Source organism: Calypte anna, chromosome 2 (assembly GCF_003957555.1).
Source record: "Calypte anna isolate BGI_N300 chromosome 2, bCalAnn1_v1.p, whole genome shotgun sequence".
NCBI lineage: Eukaryota > Metazoa > Chordata > Aves > Apodiformes > Trochilidae > Calypte > Calypte anna.
In genome coordinates, this window is record NC_044245.1 from 34,031,275 (window position 1) to 34,047,831 (window position 16,557).

A 16,557-nucleotide genomic window follows, 5' to 3' on the forward strand; every position below is an offset into this window, starting at 1 on the left:
TCTTAATTTTTAGAAAACATTGAAAATATTGGATCCCCTTGACGTTACGTAGTGCCCGGCATAATGATACATTTTCTAAAGCGGGACGATTTTCCCTCTTTTTGATGCCACCCTGATGCCCCCCACCCCCCAAAAGCCGTACGCACAAGCTACACACGTACCCGACCAGATCATTTACATTTGGAAGTTTTGCATCGCACTTTCTGTTCATTACCAAATATTATTTCACCGCATGCGATTTCTGCTTGATCGCCGTCTGGCTGGACTGGGGTTCTGATTGCAAGAGGACACGGGAACACGGTAGAAGGAAACCCTCCCATAAGGAAGGCTTTCCGCTTTATTAATCAGCTGTGCTAGGAAAAAAAAAATCACGAAGTAGAGATAGAGAAATTGACTGATTCCTATCAATTCATCACCTTGGATTTTTTCCTTGGGAAAAAAAAGATTTATATGGTCTATTTTCTTTATTTTTGTGTGTCAATTATTTTTTTATGCCTTCTTGGAATTATTTCCCTAATAAAGAAACACAATTAATTGTCAACAAGCATATTTATTTTCTGTGTAACATAAAACACATTTATCGTGGGAGATACTTGAACACGGTATTACTTCCAAAGAGAGTTCACAGACATTATTTTTTTTTCCACTTCCAATACTTACACGGCATATCCAAATGTTCACAATGAACACATCAAAACACATTGTAACATACATTTTTTGAATAAACTTTAGCCAAACCTTCAAGACGGATTTATACAGAGTTCTTAACAATACACCATGCTACAAAGTTTCCAAATTAGTTACATACTTCCCGATTTATGACAAGATCTTACAAATGAACTCCAAGACGAATATAAATGACAAAAAAAAAAAAATCATTCAAATATACAGTTTCTGCTATTGTAGGAAAATTCACGGTATTACATATTAACACGTTCAGATAATCAGAACAAACAGTTGCTTTTTTTTAAGGTGGTTACATGGTCATTTAAATTCACTTTTCAAATAACACTTTCTGCTATATTAAGGAAAATGAACGTAGAATCAGAAAACGGTCTTTCGCAGAGGCAGCAGAAGGTAGAAGCCAACAGGAGATATTAAACCGCTTTGTACTATGTTGTCGTGTGTTTGCTTCCTCACTCGGAATAGTAAAGAATCGAGAACAAATATGTATTGCAGCATATTGATTTCATTTATAATTGCTTTGGAATAAATATATTATTTTAATTTTAAATATATTCAGCCTTTTCGGTACCAAATTCTATACCAAAGCTATTGAAGCGTGCTTTTTGAACGACTACACTTACATTTCTAAAAGCATTTTGCGATTCACATTAGTAATGTTATCTTCTTTTGACTACTAAAATACAGTATACTTTCGAAGATAGGTAGGCAGAGCAAGATATATAGGTAGTCTGGAAAATAGGTAGTACAAATCATTGCTGTAGATTGTAGTGGTTTGTGGATGATTTTCCCCCCCCTCCTCCCCCCATTTGCTGTTGAACCTTTTGTTAGTGAGTTATTAATTATGATACTTTTCTACCAATTATTAAAAAAAAAAAAAAAAAAGAAGAAGGAAAGGAAAAAAAAAAAAAGAAAAGTGCAGAGAGCTACTTATTCAAAATTAGGTAGTTTTTCTTAATGTGAGCCTAATGCACTTTTCCCCATACACAAGATTGAAACTATTGAGTCAGGTAGTTACTTCGGAAGGTCACGTTTTACCATCTGTGCAAGCAGCAGTTCTCTCACTGAAATGTTCACTGGACAAACCCACCCAGATTTGGGTGAACGAAAAAATAAATGATTGCTAGATGATCTTAGGAAATATTACCGAAAGATTCTGCACAGGGCAGGTTTGGGGAGTACGGAAGAGTGAAGAGAGGGCTAGAAAACCACTCCAAGGAACGTTTTAATGTTTTGAAACGCTTGCTTGCAAGATGATTATTAAAGGGAACTGATTTTTTTTTTTTAATAAAAACAGTGAGTCTGTCTTTTTTTTGTCCTTTTTTTTTTTTTTTTTTTTTTTTTCCTTAAAGGGAGCTTTTCCAACTGTCATGTGCATACATTATACTAGGAGATCTATTCCTCGAGTGGGACTCCTTAGTCCTCCTCCTCTTCATCTTCTTCCACTTTCTCGACAGAGGCTGCTGCTGACGTGGGCTCGTTTGGAGCCGGGGTGCTGGAACTCTCTTCCTTATGCTCCTTCTTCCACTTCATCCTCCGGTTTTGGAACCAGATTTTGATCTGCCTCTCCGTCAGGCAGAGAGCATGGGCGATCTCTATCCTCCGCCGCCGAGTCAGATAACGATTGAAGTGGAATTCCTTCTCCAGCTCCAGGGTCTGGTAGCGGGTGTAGGTCTGGCGCCCTCGCTTCCTATCTGGACCTGAAAACAGGCAAACACGGCCAGGAGTTAGGCAAGGAGAGAGGTGAAAAGTTTTCTCTTTCAGGTTTATATTTTTTCATTGTTATTATTATTATTATTATTAATAATTATTATTATTGTTTTTCCAACAAACAAACAAGCAGCGGCCGAGAGAGAGTGAATGATCCTCTTCTCTCACTTCCACTCGCCCCCCCACTTTGCCCTAACAAAGCCATTTCAACCACACGACCTGCCCTTCTCAGGCAGGGCAAAAATTAAGTTGCTCGAGACCTACAAAAAGTGGAGAGAAAGCATTCAAGAGAGGAGGTGGGGGAGGAAATTGCTTTTGGGAGGAGGAACTTTCCCCTCAGGCGATGTATTTCACTAAAACCTTCCAGACTTTCTCGTTTTGCATAGGGAAATAAAAAGCTGGAAGGCTGGGCTGTATTTATTTTATTTTAATGTCGGGGGCTCCCCCCACCCCCCCCCTCCCTTATCCCGCCTAGATCGTAAACAATACATCGCATTTAGCTCCAGAAGAGAGCTCTCCTTTCTCACACACTCTCGCCCCCCCACCCCCACCCCCCGCCCCGTTTTCCTGTTTAGAACATTTCTATAGATCCTTATCTCCGTGGAAAGGGCAAGGAGGACGAGACTGGCACATTTCGGCAACGTGGGCTTGCGAAGTCCTCAGTAGCCATTTCCCCGATCCTGAACGCCCCTGTTCCCACCCCCACCTTCCCCAGCGAGCGGGATTTTCTTTTTATTTTGCCCAACTTCGGCAGAGGGCAGGGGAGACGCTTACCCGTGCGGGCTCTGGGAGCCCACAGCCAACTCTCCACATTTCTATAGCGAACAGCTCAAATCAACTCAATGCTAAAATTCCATAGCAAATGGAGTTAAATAAATTTACGAGGCTAGAACCCATTAATTGGGCAATAAAAAGTTTTATGATACTCATTTACATACAATGCCACGGGCTTTCTACGCAATGGCGCCTCGGCTATAATTAAAACCATAAAGGCTGTGCTGACAGTAATTCTGGAGACACGCTTTGCCTGACTGCCACAGCTCCGAGCCCTCTCCGCTTGCCCCTACCTGAAGACCTCATCCAGGGGTATATCCGGAAATTAGGCTCAGCCTGGTTGTGCAGGTTGCTTTCCTCCGCTTTCTCACAGCTGGGTTTGGTTAGCTCATTGCAGAGGACGGGAATGTTCTGATCAAAAGAGGAACAATGCAGGTTGTAGGCATCAGAGCCCAGGCTGTATCCGGAAGAGAACGGGCTTTGATATATGGTACTGTTCACATTGTACAAGCCGGGCATGGAGGAGGCGAAGGCACCCGCGCCTGGTCCATAGCCGCTTCTCTGGGAGTTGCTTGCAAAGGAGCAAGAAGTAGGCTCTGCATTTTGGAAAAGAGAAGCCCCCGCCGTATATTTGCTAAAAAGCGCATTCACATAATACGAAGAGCTCATAATTTTGACCTGTGATTTGTTGTCCGGCAGGCTTCAGTGTCGGTTTTACGAGGTAGCGTGATATATGATAACATTACACCCCCAGATTTACACCAAACCCCATTTTCTTTTGGACTGAGCTGCCTCGAGCACGTGACCGGTCATATGACACCGCCCGCCAATCCCCGCCCGCCTCACAGGTGGTGCCGGCCGCGGCCCGGTGCCCGGCCATGGACGGACCGGGGTCGCCGCCGCTGCCGCTGCCGCCGCTGCCGCTCTCTGCAGCGTCCTCCCTGCCACCGCTGCCCCTTCGCCCCCGACAGCGCCGCCGTAGCGGGAGGGTGTGGGGTGGGGTGTCTGGTCCCCCGTGGGAGAGAGACACACCGTGTGGTCCTTGAGATGAACCGGAGATACGGGGGCGGTGTAGCAAAAATAAAATATAAACTTTAGAGGAGGATGGATGTTCGTCACCCACGAGCGGTTTTCCACCAGCAAGGAAAATAAGCGGGGAGGAGGGCGTTAACCCCGCAGCGGGGTTTATGGGGTACCTCTCGGCCGGTGACGCCGGCCCTCAAAGGCAAACCGAGTCTTGAAAATCAGGGTGCCTCTCTGGAGTGAGCCCCGCTAATTTCCCCGAAGAAAAAAACGCGGTAACACACACCCGTAAAAAACACAAACAAACAAGGAAGAAAACAAAACAAAACAAAAGCAAACTCACAATCGATACCTCATTTTTTCCTTTACAAAAATAAAAACAACACCAGGAAAAAAAAAAAAAAAACAAAAACAAAAACAAAAACAAAAACAAAACAAAAAAACCAAAAAACCACAACTCTTAAAACCCCTAACCAAGATAAACCAAAACCTACGGAGTTGAAGAAATCGCCTACAAATGGCTTTGTATCTTAGCCGCACGCTTAATGCCCCTTCTACCTTTCCTACATACCTTACAGTCCCACGCGTGAGTTGGCAGCCGCACACTCAGATGTCGGGGAGCGTTGCTGCTTTTCTAAACACTGGGGTCCCCAACAATGCGAATGGCTCTCCATTGAGGATGCTGCACCGTGCCCTTCCTTTAAACGGATCGTAAAATGAGTTTCCTTCCCTCAGACAGGGAGTCCTGGTAAAGACAGCTTTTACTGCCTGCCTGTATTGCACATCATAAACTGGAAGGAGCACAATGGAATTGCCCCGGAAATTCTCCTTTCAATTATAGTTTGGTGCTCTGTGTACAAAGACTTTCTCACCACTTAAAATTGTTGTTGGCGATATTTCGCACGGACCCTAAACTTTACGTTTTGTAAACGTGGGACACCCTCTTCCCACACACACATCCCTCCAACACACACGTATGCATCCTATGGGACTCTTTATGCGCGGTTATTGCAGCCCCATGAATATTGGTTACTGACAGAAGCAAGTAAATTCTCTAAAGCCAGATTCCTGAGATATCGGTGCTTCAGAGCATGCAAATGTGGCGGCTGTATTTAGATACTTGCCAAGTGTTAGGCACATGAAAACGCAGTTGTTATTCGCAGGCGTAAGGGAGAAGCTCGGTTATTTCTTCCAATTCGCAAATATTAGACAATATCAGTGCGGTCGCAATCGCGATGTGGGAACACGCCGGCAGAAGAGACTGTTGGAAAGGAATAAAGGCCCAAGAACTTAAACGAATACGAAGCAAACAAGACCACGACTAAGAAGATCAAAGAGGTTGAAGTAGATGACATTAAACCAATAAATTGCTCCTCTAGTGACAACATACCAAGATGCAAGAAGAAAAAAACATCAAATATTACCAATGTCTAGACTTAAATATGGATAGCGTAGGACCAAGTAGATTAACTGGGTTGTGTTTCGAGCTGTCTGATTCTGTACAGTTTGCACGTTTATGCATTTTTCTTAGCGTGTGTGCCATTACTGCCACGACCATCAAAAAAAAAAAAATTGCTATTTTTTTGCAGATATTTTTCCCTGCCAATTCTAGAGATTTCTCAAAAAGTCTTCGATGAAAAAAAATCTTTAAAGGACTCCCAGACATGGGTCCCCGACACCTTATTTGTTTCCCCCAGTCTTTGCTTGTTAGGCATAATGCTGCCTCTGAAACAGTCCCTGAAATGTCTTGTTTTGTTGCACACAAAACCAGTCTGGATCCCCGCGCCTGAAGACGCACTTTTTATTGGAACGTATTTTTTTCCATTGGAAAAAACGACGATTGAGCGCAGATCGCAAGGTTTCGGTCACTGCAATGTTCTCACAGGCTTTAATAATAATCCTCTAGGCGGGATTAATTGTTTTGTTTGTTGGTGATGATGTTTTGGTGTTGTTGTTTTTCTTGTGAGCTATGAGCTACCTCTCTGCCGTCTGAGTTTTTCCGGGAAGTAAAAGGTAGTGATGAAACCATGCTCATAAGTTATAAGCGACTTGGGAGCACTACATGATTATGGCTTGTGTATTAAGCAGTATCTTGACGTGGTTCATACTAGGGACGACTTTGCTGTTTTGAAATCTGTTCTCGCCGTAATTTACCCACTATTATAATGGAGCATACTGTGCCAAGTTGTTACTTAGTATGACGACGCATAAGCACTTTTTAATTTCAATATAATTTTACAGCCCAAGGAAAAAATAATTAATCATAGTAAGTTTAGCAATGCCATTGTAGACAAACATTTAATAGGAAAGCTCTTGTTAGAAAGCAGGGAGTGGCTGTTACTCTTGATCCCTAGAAAGAATTAAATTTATGAAACAGTGAGAGGAAAAAATAGCTCAGTGTTGCATTCCTTCCCGATGCGGAATTTCGATATAAGGAGATTGACTTTGATTTAAGGAAATGTAAATAAAACGCAGAGAAAGTAGTTCTGTTACAGAGTACTATGCAGCGATTTGTTTACTTGCCTGGCTTTAACTTGAAAAATACAGCTTTCATACTTGAGTCCACATTTTATGCTTCCTTTCCTCCTTCCTTTATTGTTATTTCAATTACTTTTCCCCCCTATTTTTTGGCAACTGCCGTCTGAAAATATTCCACAGTTCCCCACTAAGCCTCATTCTCAAGTCGCGAAAGCCAACAAAAGCAAAACGGGGAAAAAAAAATACGAAAGCCGCTCGAGGAAATCAAAGCAGAAGGCGAGGAGAAGTTAGGAATGACTTTGAGAGACGCGTCAAGTTTGCAGAGCATCAGCCTGCTCGCATCTGTATCGAATAATTACAACGGGTCTCACAGAGCTGGAATTGCTGGGGACACAAGCAGGGCTTTTTATTTCTATCAAAGACAGCTGTTGAGGAATTTATCTCGCTGATAAATAATATTCAAACGAAAGGTTTGCGGTGTTGCCGTCGCCCCGCACGGCTGTCTCCAGCTACGCGAGGCGAAGGGCATTGGAAAAATCTGTCGCTTCGCCCCCCACTCCGAGTGGGAACCTTTTCGTGGTCTCTCCTCCCTGGCTGATCCGGGAAGATCATCCTCCAGCCTGCCCGAACCCTTCGGTTCCCCCTTTCCCCAAATATTTAATTTCTCCCCAGCCCTTCGGGAGGTCAGGACACCCCGTTTGCAGGCTCAGAGCTCCGACAGAGAGGGCGGAGGTTCGGGGCAAGGGCAAAGAGGAGCTGGCAGTCCAGTGCCAAGGCTCCATCCGTTCCTATGAGCTACCAGGAAACGCCTCGATGATCTGAGAATAATAATAATAATAATAATATAAATAAATGCAGGGTATGTCCTTGGTGCGGAGCAACCTTTACTTTTTGCCACGAACGCACTGAGCGTGTCCGAGCAGTAAATGCCTCCCTGCCCGCCCGCCCGTGGCAGTGGGGCATCTCCTCACCGTGCTCCCGGGACGAAGGGGTGGTGGTGGGGCGACAAACCCCACACACACACACAGACAGGCACCCTAAGTCCCTCGTCCTGCGGTAACACCAACCGAGCAGTCCCAACCCCCAGTTAATGCTCCCATAAAGTCGACATTTTAGGAGCTTTCGGGGAGGCGGCCGAGCGCTTGATGGCGGGCGGGTGCGCGCCAGAGGGGCTCTTTCGCGGGCGGACAGCGCCACCTGCCGTCTGCAGCCCGGCACCGCCACCGCCGCCGCCACCGCCCACCGCGCCGGCCCCGCGGAGCCATCGTCTCTGCCCGCCAGCCCACGGGAAGATAAATGTCCACCGCCCAGCCTGGGTTTAAGCAAGGGGAAGGCCAATAAAAGGTTGTTATTTCCGCTCGCCCGCTTTATCTAAAACAGCCAGACAAAACAAATGAAAAGGCTTTTGTAGAAAATCTTAATTGTGGCTGGACAGTTGTAAACTCATTAAGACCCGAATTCCAGACAGTTTGCAGACCCGTCATTTATTACACACTCTTAATGCTGATTCTTTGAAGTTGCTTCTGTCTGCAACAACAGAGGGCGTCCCAGCATCCCCAAATACTGGCTTAGGGATCAATTAGGGGCTTTTTGTGTGTGTGTGTGCGCACACCAGAACGGCTCCCTTTTGCTAATTAGAACTCATCAAATCTTAACCCGGATTTCTGGTTTGGTTTTTGTGTGTCTATGTGTTTCTCTTACTTTTTTTTTTTTTCCAGCCTTATTTTTTTTCTTTTTCTTTTTTTTTTTTTTTTTTTTTTTTTTTTTTATTTATTTTTTTTGTGAAGTCGAAATATATTTTTTTTTCCTCCCGTAGCTCTGCACATCTGTAAACTTCTTGCCGGCTCCCTAAGTTCTGTCTTCAGCCCTGCAGCGTTTTACACCCCATAAACGGTTACAGCAGTAATTTTCTTTTATTGCACTGTATGGCTCTGAATTTTCCTAACAACAACTTCTGCCAAGACCATAAGCGTGTTCCGTCTTATTTTGCTTTCAATACATATATATATATGCAAGTGTACCTCCACAAACCAAGAAAGCTTTTATTGTTAGTCGAAATATTTGCAAACATAGGTTCGCGTGGAGCACAAGTGTGCTGCGGCTGATATTATGGAGGATTTCTGCTATGAGCAGTAAGATGTCCGCCCGAAACAAGGGTAAATTTCAGCAAGCTCACAGACTTCGCTATTTTCTTTTGTTGCTGAGCTTGATTTGGCTTGGGGCGGCGGGGGAGGGGTGGGTGCAATGCAGGGTATGTGTGTGGAAATCTTCCACTACCAAGAAACCTTTTTTTTTGTTTGTTTGTAAAAAAAGAAATCCTATTTTGTCTTCTCTGCTCTAAAGCCCAGCTCTTTCCTTGGGCTAAATCAGCGTGTAAAATCGACACCATAAATTCTACTATAATTGTCAGTAAAATTTTATCTATATCTATCTCAGTATAAATATATAATCTGGAGGCGCTAGTAAAATGTAAGGCGTTGGTTTTATTTGCCATGGGATATTTAAAAGAGAAAAAAAACATTCCCAACGTGAATGCAAGGGTAGGGGAAAAATGGGTGACGTTTGAAATAACATATTTTGCATGGACAATCTTTTCTAGAAAGGAATTTAAAATGAACACACTGGTAAGGCGAGCCTTCTCACAGAGCTTGTTGAAGCACATTTAGTGCTGGACATTTTCTGGTGGAGGCTAATTAGCCATCTCAGCTTAAATGTCACTGTCTGGTCTGATTTACATTATTTTCCGCACTAAAGAACGTCGGACATTTTGGTTTGTTCCTAAATCCCACCGCCCCTCCAGGACAATTTATTAAACCCGAGTTAAGTGGGGTGTTTGTCCCCTCTGCCAGCCGAAGGGGCTCCCCCCTCGCCCTGCTAAGCGCCTGTTTACCAGATTATATCCGGAAGGAAGGAGCCTCAGCGAAGCAGTGGCTTTTAGACACGAATCTGCCCATTTTAAGCGAAAAAAGAAAAGCTCAGATTTTAATCACCTGGGGTCTGTGTTTATAGAACCATAGGATTTGCCTTGGTTCAAAAAAAAAAAAAAAATACGGCTACTGCCTCCTTCATGGCAGCTGCCCTAGCCCTGCCACGTCTGCTGCTGAGGCTCGGTGTGTCTTGGAAGAATCCCTCCTTACCAATCTTAAAACATCACAAACTATAAAAGAATCAATATATTTTATTTGGCAAAATGTTAAATATAATTTCAACACAACGATTTGGTCAGTAGGCCATGAGGTAACTATTTCAAAATAGACAGCGTACGTCCTGCAACAACATAACTTCCCAGACTTATTTGTTAAATCGATACAAATTTACAATAACCAAATGTAGGTTTTTATAGTGTATAATTTATTATCAATAAAATTAACCTTCATTACAATAACCATCAAATCATTCGATTAAAATTAAAACGTAAACCATAGGTAGTTACCTTTTTCACATATACGTATAGCTCCGATATCTGAAAACTGCTCACTGGTGCAAAAACAATATTTTAGCTAGTCTGTTTATTTACTTTTTTTAATATATAGATTATATATACAACCAACAAAGACCGTACTATATATATATCAACTGTGCATACTAAAATGACTTGCTTCAATATTTTGAGAACCGTAATTCTCAGACATCCCGGATCAACTTTTTATTTCCTGCCTTTTTTTTTTTTTTTTTTTTTTTTTTTTTTTGTTGAGATATATATAATATATATTTTACAATCAAAGGTTAAGTGTCTAATTATACAGAAGAGACTTAATACACTACAGAGCTATACTCTATGCAATTTTTATAATAAACAACCTGAGTTCAAATTGAATCCTAGCTTACACCATTACATCCGGTACAGCACCCAAGCACATAAATTGAGTCACAAACATAATTACCACAATAAAACACAGTGTTCAAGTATTAGAGCAGAGATATCTCTGCTGCGCAAAGAGCGAATAAAATAACTACATAGACTAAATTATACAGTCCGTAAATAGTTGTGCATTATGGAAAGGTAGTTTTTGCTTTTTTTTTTTGTTTTTGTTTTTTTGTTTTTTTGTTTTCTTCCTTCTTTCTTTCTTTCAAAAAGTGAAGAAACAGGTAGATTTATACAAGTCAGCTAAACAGCCTTTTCATGCTAATGCCCTCTTTTTCTTTCCTATTAGAAAATTAAAAGTCTTACTGTACCTCTCCTGGCAAACTGGCCACTGTGACAATCAAGGTACAATCATAATCAGAATTTGCCATGGGAAAAAAATGAGGCCTGGACCCGGACACATTGCATGGCAAGGATCGAGGGAGGAAATTTTTTTTTTGTTTTTTTTCTAACTTTTTTTTCTTGTCTCTCTCTCTCTCTCTTTTTTTTTTTTTTTTTTAACTTTATGCATTTTCCTTTTAACACGCGTGTTGCCATCATTATTCATCCTTTGCTCGATCTTTGTTGATTTTCTTCATTTTCATCCTTCTGTTCTGAAACCAGATTTTCACTTGTCTCTCAGTTAAATTGAGGAGTCTGGCCACCTCATATCTACGGTCCCTAGTGAGATACATATTGAACAGAAACTCCTTCTCCAGTTCCAGCGTCTGATGCTTGGTGTAAGGGCATCGCTTCTTCCTGGTGGACCTCGCGTGGAGCCAATTTGCAGCTGGGTTATCTACAATTAAAACAACGGAAGAAGTTCAGGCTCGGGCAGGAGGAGAGGGAGGGAACTTGGGAGGGAGACGCACGCAAAAGCAGCCGCTTAGGTGTCCCAATATTGGGGTTTAGGAAGTGGCTCTCATTTCCCCAGGCACAGAGGATAGTGGGGCACAATGGAGTCCAAAATACAGACACATGGAGAGGTCACACGCAGCAAAGCCCCACCACCCCCGCCTCCCTTCCTCTTTTTTTATTGTTTGTAGGATGCAATTTTAAAATATTCTTTCTCCTCCTCTCCCTGTTAGCTCCCTCCCTCCTTCCTGGCCTCCCCGCGCACACACCCCTTTCAAACTGCCAGCCCGGGGAGTGACCAGCCAGACTAACATGTCATCGAAATCGTTTCACTTTTGGATTTCGACCTTCTCCCGTGTCATCACTGGCAGGACCCAGGGAGCTGGCGAGTGAGCCTCCAGCTGGCATAATTAATGCCTCGCCCTCTCTGGGGCCCACATTCGCACGGTGTTAATCGCGATAGCAATCTCGAGGCGCTCTGCCACCAGAACCACAGCGCTGGAAGCATCCAGCCCAGGGTTTTCCACCGAGAAGACGAAGGGGGAGGGGGGACACCAAATCAACGGCGAGGTTTCTGCTCTCAGCCCCGCAATAGCCTCCTCGGCCAGCGAGCCGTCACACACACACACACACACACACAAAAAGATCATATTCACATCCAGTGCTTTCTAGGCACCCTCTCCCCGGCGTCTGCCCACGCCTGGGAGTGTAGCGGGGCAGGAGGTGCCAACACGTCCTGCGGAGTTTGATGGGGTGGTTGGGGCGGGGGTGGGCGGTTTTCGCCTTTTATTTTTGTTTTGTTTTGTAAGTTCCAGCTGCAGGGTGGCTTTTTAATTTCCTTTAAGCCTGGAAAGCTGAGCCATCCTAGATCCCCTTCGATCCTGCGGAAGGCAGCACTAGCTTTTGCAGATCGCAGACCCCGGCGAGCTGGAGCAGCGGCGGCTCGGCCGCGTAATTAGCCCCAGCGCCTCGACACCTCCCCGCGGCCGGCGCAGCACCCTGAAGTCCATTACCCTCGCAGTCCCACTTACTTGGATCGATCTGGGGTTTCTCTCCGTTTGCCTCACTTTCTCCATTGCTTTCAGAGAATGCGCCTTCGTGGCTTTGCTTATCCCTATCAACTGGAGGAGAACCACAAGCATAATCAGAGAGAGACAAAGTGTGAGTGTCAAACGTGGTACAGTCAGCCCTCCTGGCCGCCAGCGGTTCAGGTTTAATGCCGTAATGCCTGCTGGTAGGTAACCCGGGGAAAGACAAGGAGCCCGGCACAGGCTCAAGCCACGAACGCATGTACCTGCCGTCGGGCGGTGCCACGGGCGCCTGGTGATGCGCGTAGGGGTGGTAGACGGCGGGGACGCCGCTGGCGCCGGCGGGGTGCGCGGGGCTCCAGGGGGGGCCGAAGACGGGCGCCTTGGGCTGGAAGCTGCAGGGGGCCAGCTCGGGGTGCTCGGCCAGCCCCGCCGGCCGTGGCGGCGGCGGCCCCAGCGGGGCGGGGGCGTAGCGGGGCGCCGCCAGCTCGTCCCCCTCCGGCACCAGGAAGGAGTCCACGTAGTAATTGCTGAGGGTCCCGGGAGCCGACATGGCGGGCGCGGGCGGCCGGCGGACCCGCCGCGGTTCGGGGCTGCGGGTTTCACGTAACAACTTGGTGCTGGCGGAGAAGTAGAGTCAGTAATAAGTTGAGGGCAGCCCGGGCGCCCATTGGCTGCCCCTGTCACGTGGCGGGGGAGCAGAACAATAAAGTATAAATCAGTCCGCGGGCTATTAATGGGTCAGTGTTTTCCAGCCATAATTTTTATAGTGAGGCCATATGTTTTTATGCAAAGGGATATTGGAGTTATACGGCGGGGTTTGTTTTAATTGCGGCCAACTGAGATTAGAAGATCAAATTCCGTATTACGGCCCTCCCTTCCCTTTTTCACTCTCTCTCTGCTCCTTTTTTTTTTTTTTTCTTTTTTTTTTTTTTTTTTTTTTTTTTTTTTTATTTTCGTTTAAGCGGACTATTTTATAACTTAATTAATCATCCCATCAGTGGGTCGTGTTCCCCGCGAAAAAAAAAGAACCACCACCCTTGCGATCGGAGACCTTCACATAAAATTATACAATAATTGAAGCAATAAAAAAGCAAAATAGCAGTTGCGGTATACTGTATTTAAATATATATTTATTATATTTCATAAGGAGTTATTGTTTCGGGAGCCACGGGGTTGTTATTAAGTCAGTAACTATGAGCGCGCTCATTTGCATGGCTGTGTTTCACAGCAGTAAAAATTTACGAGTGCTTGGAAAGGTTAAATTATACTATTGTGTTTAGTTTGGGAATTCACTGTAAATAATACCGTTCCGTTCGGCTCAGAGCTGGCAGCGGAAAGTCAAATTCAACGTATCCCCTTTCCGAAACTGCGCCGCAGAGCCGGCCCTCCCCATTCAGCCGGAGGAGGACCGGAGCAAGCACTGGGTCGGTATTTAGGCTGGCCCGCTCCAAATTGCACTTCACCACCCCACCCCGCCGGACAGAGCGCGGCAGTGACCGAAACACCCTCCTCATCCTCCCCGCCGCAGCGCCGCGCCTGCCCTTGGACGGGGCCGCGGCGGCCGAGGATCCCCTCGCCAGGCCGGGGAACAGAGCCTGGGCCGAGGGGCCGCAGGGGACGGGAACGGAGCGGAACCGCCGTCCTGGCCGTGAGGGAAGGAGAGCGGGCAGAGCGGTATTTATCACGACGATTAATTCTTTAACTATGCAGAAAAGCAGCGGGGGGAAAGGGGAGAAAAAGCCCAGTCTCCCCGCTGCCGAAAGGCACCCTGCTTCTCAGGGCGGCTATCAAAGGGGAGCTCACAGCCGGCCGTCCCGCATTCTGGTGAATCAAATTTATGTGCAAATATAGTTATTTATTTGCTGGCACCTCTTTTGACTGCAGGACACACGCTAGCCGCATCGGAAACCGAGCGGAGGGTTACAGTTCCTTGCAGATGGAGGGGAGGGTGCGCGGAGGGGGTAGAGTAAGAGGCGGCCAGATCCAAGTCCAGTGTTAGGAACTGAAGTGGCTGAGCGCTTTGCAAATATGCCTGGGACTCCCCGATTTTTGTACGGCGGACGCTCACGCTGATTATGCCCGTGTCTGGCGAAGGAGAGAGGTCAATAGGGTGCAGCGGGGCACCAAAAAATCTCCGCCAGAGGCTCAATTTACTCGGAATATCTTTTATTGAAAATAGAGCCCAGTAAATGGTAGGGACGGCTGAGTAATAATTAAAATCACGTGTAAATATTGTGCATGAGAAAGTGTGGTTCTAATTAGTTTTACATCACGATGTGGGCTGGCTCGCTCCCTCTCTTTTCCCTCTCTCTTTCTCTCTTTCTTTTTCTTTTCATGTCTTCCCAAGAGTTTAATCCGAAATCTTACAGAGATCCTATTTTAACAAGGCTCTCTCCCCCTATTCAGGATTACAAAGGCCCATAATGAAACTATTATCCCCCATTAGAGTTCGAAAATTATGGAATAGTTGCAAGATCTCCACAAACAAGGAGCCCGTTATTTTCTAACAATTAAAAAATGCAAATAAAACTCTCCTCTGGTATTTTTTGTGGGCATTGCATAGACACGCCGTAATAGAAAAAAATAATTGTATTTCTTTCCTGGAAAGACGGAACTCGACGTCATTTGTATTTATTATTAAGAGTCAGCTGTGGTGAAATGTGATTGTAGAACTTCCTTTTTCCATTCAGAAAAAATAATCTTAGCTGCAGGAGTCCTGGATGTTTATATTCGAATTTGGGTTCTGAACTTGCAGCGGGTTTCATTTTTTTGGTTCCTCAACAAAAATAATAGCAAATTAATAACAATAACAATAACGTTTAAAAGGACGTGCCTGCGTTTTTATTTCCCTGTAAAATTCTGTATTTGTTACTGCCGACATCCAAGCGGCAGGAGAGGGTGTACAGAAAGCAAAAGATAAAATATAGCAAATAATTACAGACATTTTTCACGCGGTCTCGTAGCTAATAATAACGCTGGAGTATTCCCCTCTCTTTTAGTCCTTTTAAACCCATTTAGACCCCTAAAGTACATTTTGCATACAAGCCACGAAAACTAGCGAGAATAGCGTGGACTTCGCACAATTTGCGTTGCAAATTACTTCATGTTTTGGTGGCTTATACTCTCGGAGGCAAAGGGCCCCGAAACAGGGGAGAAATAGGTGTTCATGTAACATTGCGATATGAAACCTGAATGCGCAGGAATGAAGTACCGCTGGAACGATCGTGCCTAAGTAAAATACTCCCTGCTCTCCATGCCTGCATAATCAGAGCTCCCACTCAGCTGCCTCTTACCCTTGGCTGCAACAGGAAGGACACTGTCAGTTTTGAAGCGAGGGGCTTCTGCAAGCCCTGCTTCCTTAGCCGCGCACCGCCTAGGCGCGGAGTTTATGCGGGAGCGGGGCAAGAATCTGCGGGCGTCGGCGATCTTTCCTGAACGGGAAGTTCAGGATCCCTTTTCCCCAGAGTTTCCTGCCACTGCAAACCGCTCTCACGGAACCGCCGGTGCCGCGAATGTACGGAGGTGTTTTGGCACAGAGGAGAGGAAAAATGATTCAGAATCTGGGGAAAGCTGTCCAAAAGCAGGATGATGCGATTCAGATGGGAGGTAAATAAAGGGCAGAGGCAAACCTATGTACAAACACCACACAGGCACGCACAGACATATACAGTGTAAGTACACTCCCAGTATGAAACACAGACCCAGCAGATAGCCCGTCAGATGCACGGTATGTGCAGCCACTAGCATTTAAATTTGACTGCAATGTAGAGAGAGCACTGCTTCTGCCCCAGCCGAGGACGTCTCAGCAAGGATGGGGCTGGCTAAAATCCGCTATCCTAATTCCTCTGACTTCCTGCAGCCTAGCCGGAACTTTCGAAAAAAGTTTACAGTTGTTTGTCTTTTTTTTTTTTTTTTTTTTTTTTTCCCCAAAACCAATTACAGTCATAAAATAAAATACTCCCGGTCAAGGACTGAGTTTTCTGCCCTTTCCGCCGCCCGCCTTTCCGCTACAACCCGTGTCCCTCTCCGCTGCCGTGCCGGCGTTGGCTCCCAGGAGGAGAGCCCCGCAGGAGGCCGCCCCTGCCCGCAGTCGCGCTGCGGACACAAAAGGCGGCAGCGGCGGCGGGCCCGGAGAGGTCGCTGTTGCCTGTTCCGCCT

The 16,557-nt window shown here is 45.5% G+C and overlaps 2 protein-coding genes across 2 annotated transcripts; both read right to left on the bottom strand.

Moving 5' to 3' along the window:
- Positions 1 to 530: 530 nt before the first annotated feature.
- HOXA7 (homeobox A7) lies at positions 531 to 3,970 on the bottom strand. Its single transcript, XM_008494225.2, has 2 exons — positions 3,462 to 3,970; positions 531 to 2,384 (listed from the first exon to the last, which is right to left on the bottom strand). Exons 1-2 carry the CDS (start codon positions 3,835 to 3,837, stop codon positions 2,101 to 2,103), a joined length of 660 nt encoding a protein of 219 aa, XP_008492447.1. The 5' UTR covers positions 3,838 to 3,970; the 3' UTR covers positions 531 to 2,100.
- Positions 3,971 to 9,831: 5,861 nt separating this feature from the next.
- HOXA9 (homeobox A9) lies at positions 9,832 to 12,986 on the bottom strand. The gene is made up of 2 exons (XM_030445686.1): positions 12,400 to 12,986; positions 9,832 to 11,312 (listed from the first exon to the last, which is right to left on the bottom strand). The coding sequence occupies exons 1-2, from the start codon at positions 12,947 to 12,949 to the stop codon at positions 11,074 to 11,076; spliced, it is 789 nt and encodes a 262-aa protein (XP_030301546.1). The 5' UTR covers positions 12,950 to 12,986; the 3' UTR covers positions 9,832 to 11,073.
- Positions 12,987 to 16,557: the final 3,571 nt, after the last annotated feature.

Excerpts from the sequence above, each read along its gene's own strand:
- HOXA9 (XM_030445686.1), bottom strand. The coding sequence starts at position 12,949 with ATGTCGGCTCCCGGGACCCTCAGCAATTACTACGTGGACTCCTTCCTG. Across the intron at positions 11,313-12,399 it reads GAAACCCCAGATCGATCCAA|ATAACCCAGCTGCAAATTGG; the intron begins GTAAGTGGGACT and ends TTTTAATTGTAG.
- HOXA7 (XM_008494225.2), bottom strand. The coding sequence starts at position 3,837 with ATGAGCTCTTCGTATTATGTGAATGCGCTTTTTAGCAAATATACGGCG. Across the intron at positions 2,385-3,461 it reads CCCCTGGATGAGGTCTTCAG|GTCCAGATAGGAAGCGAGGG; the intron begins GTAGGGGCAAGC and ends GCCTGTTTTCAG.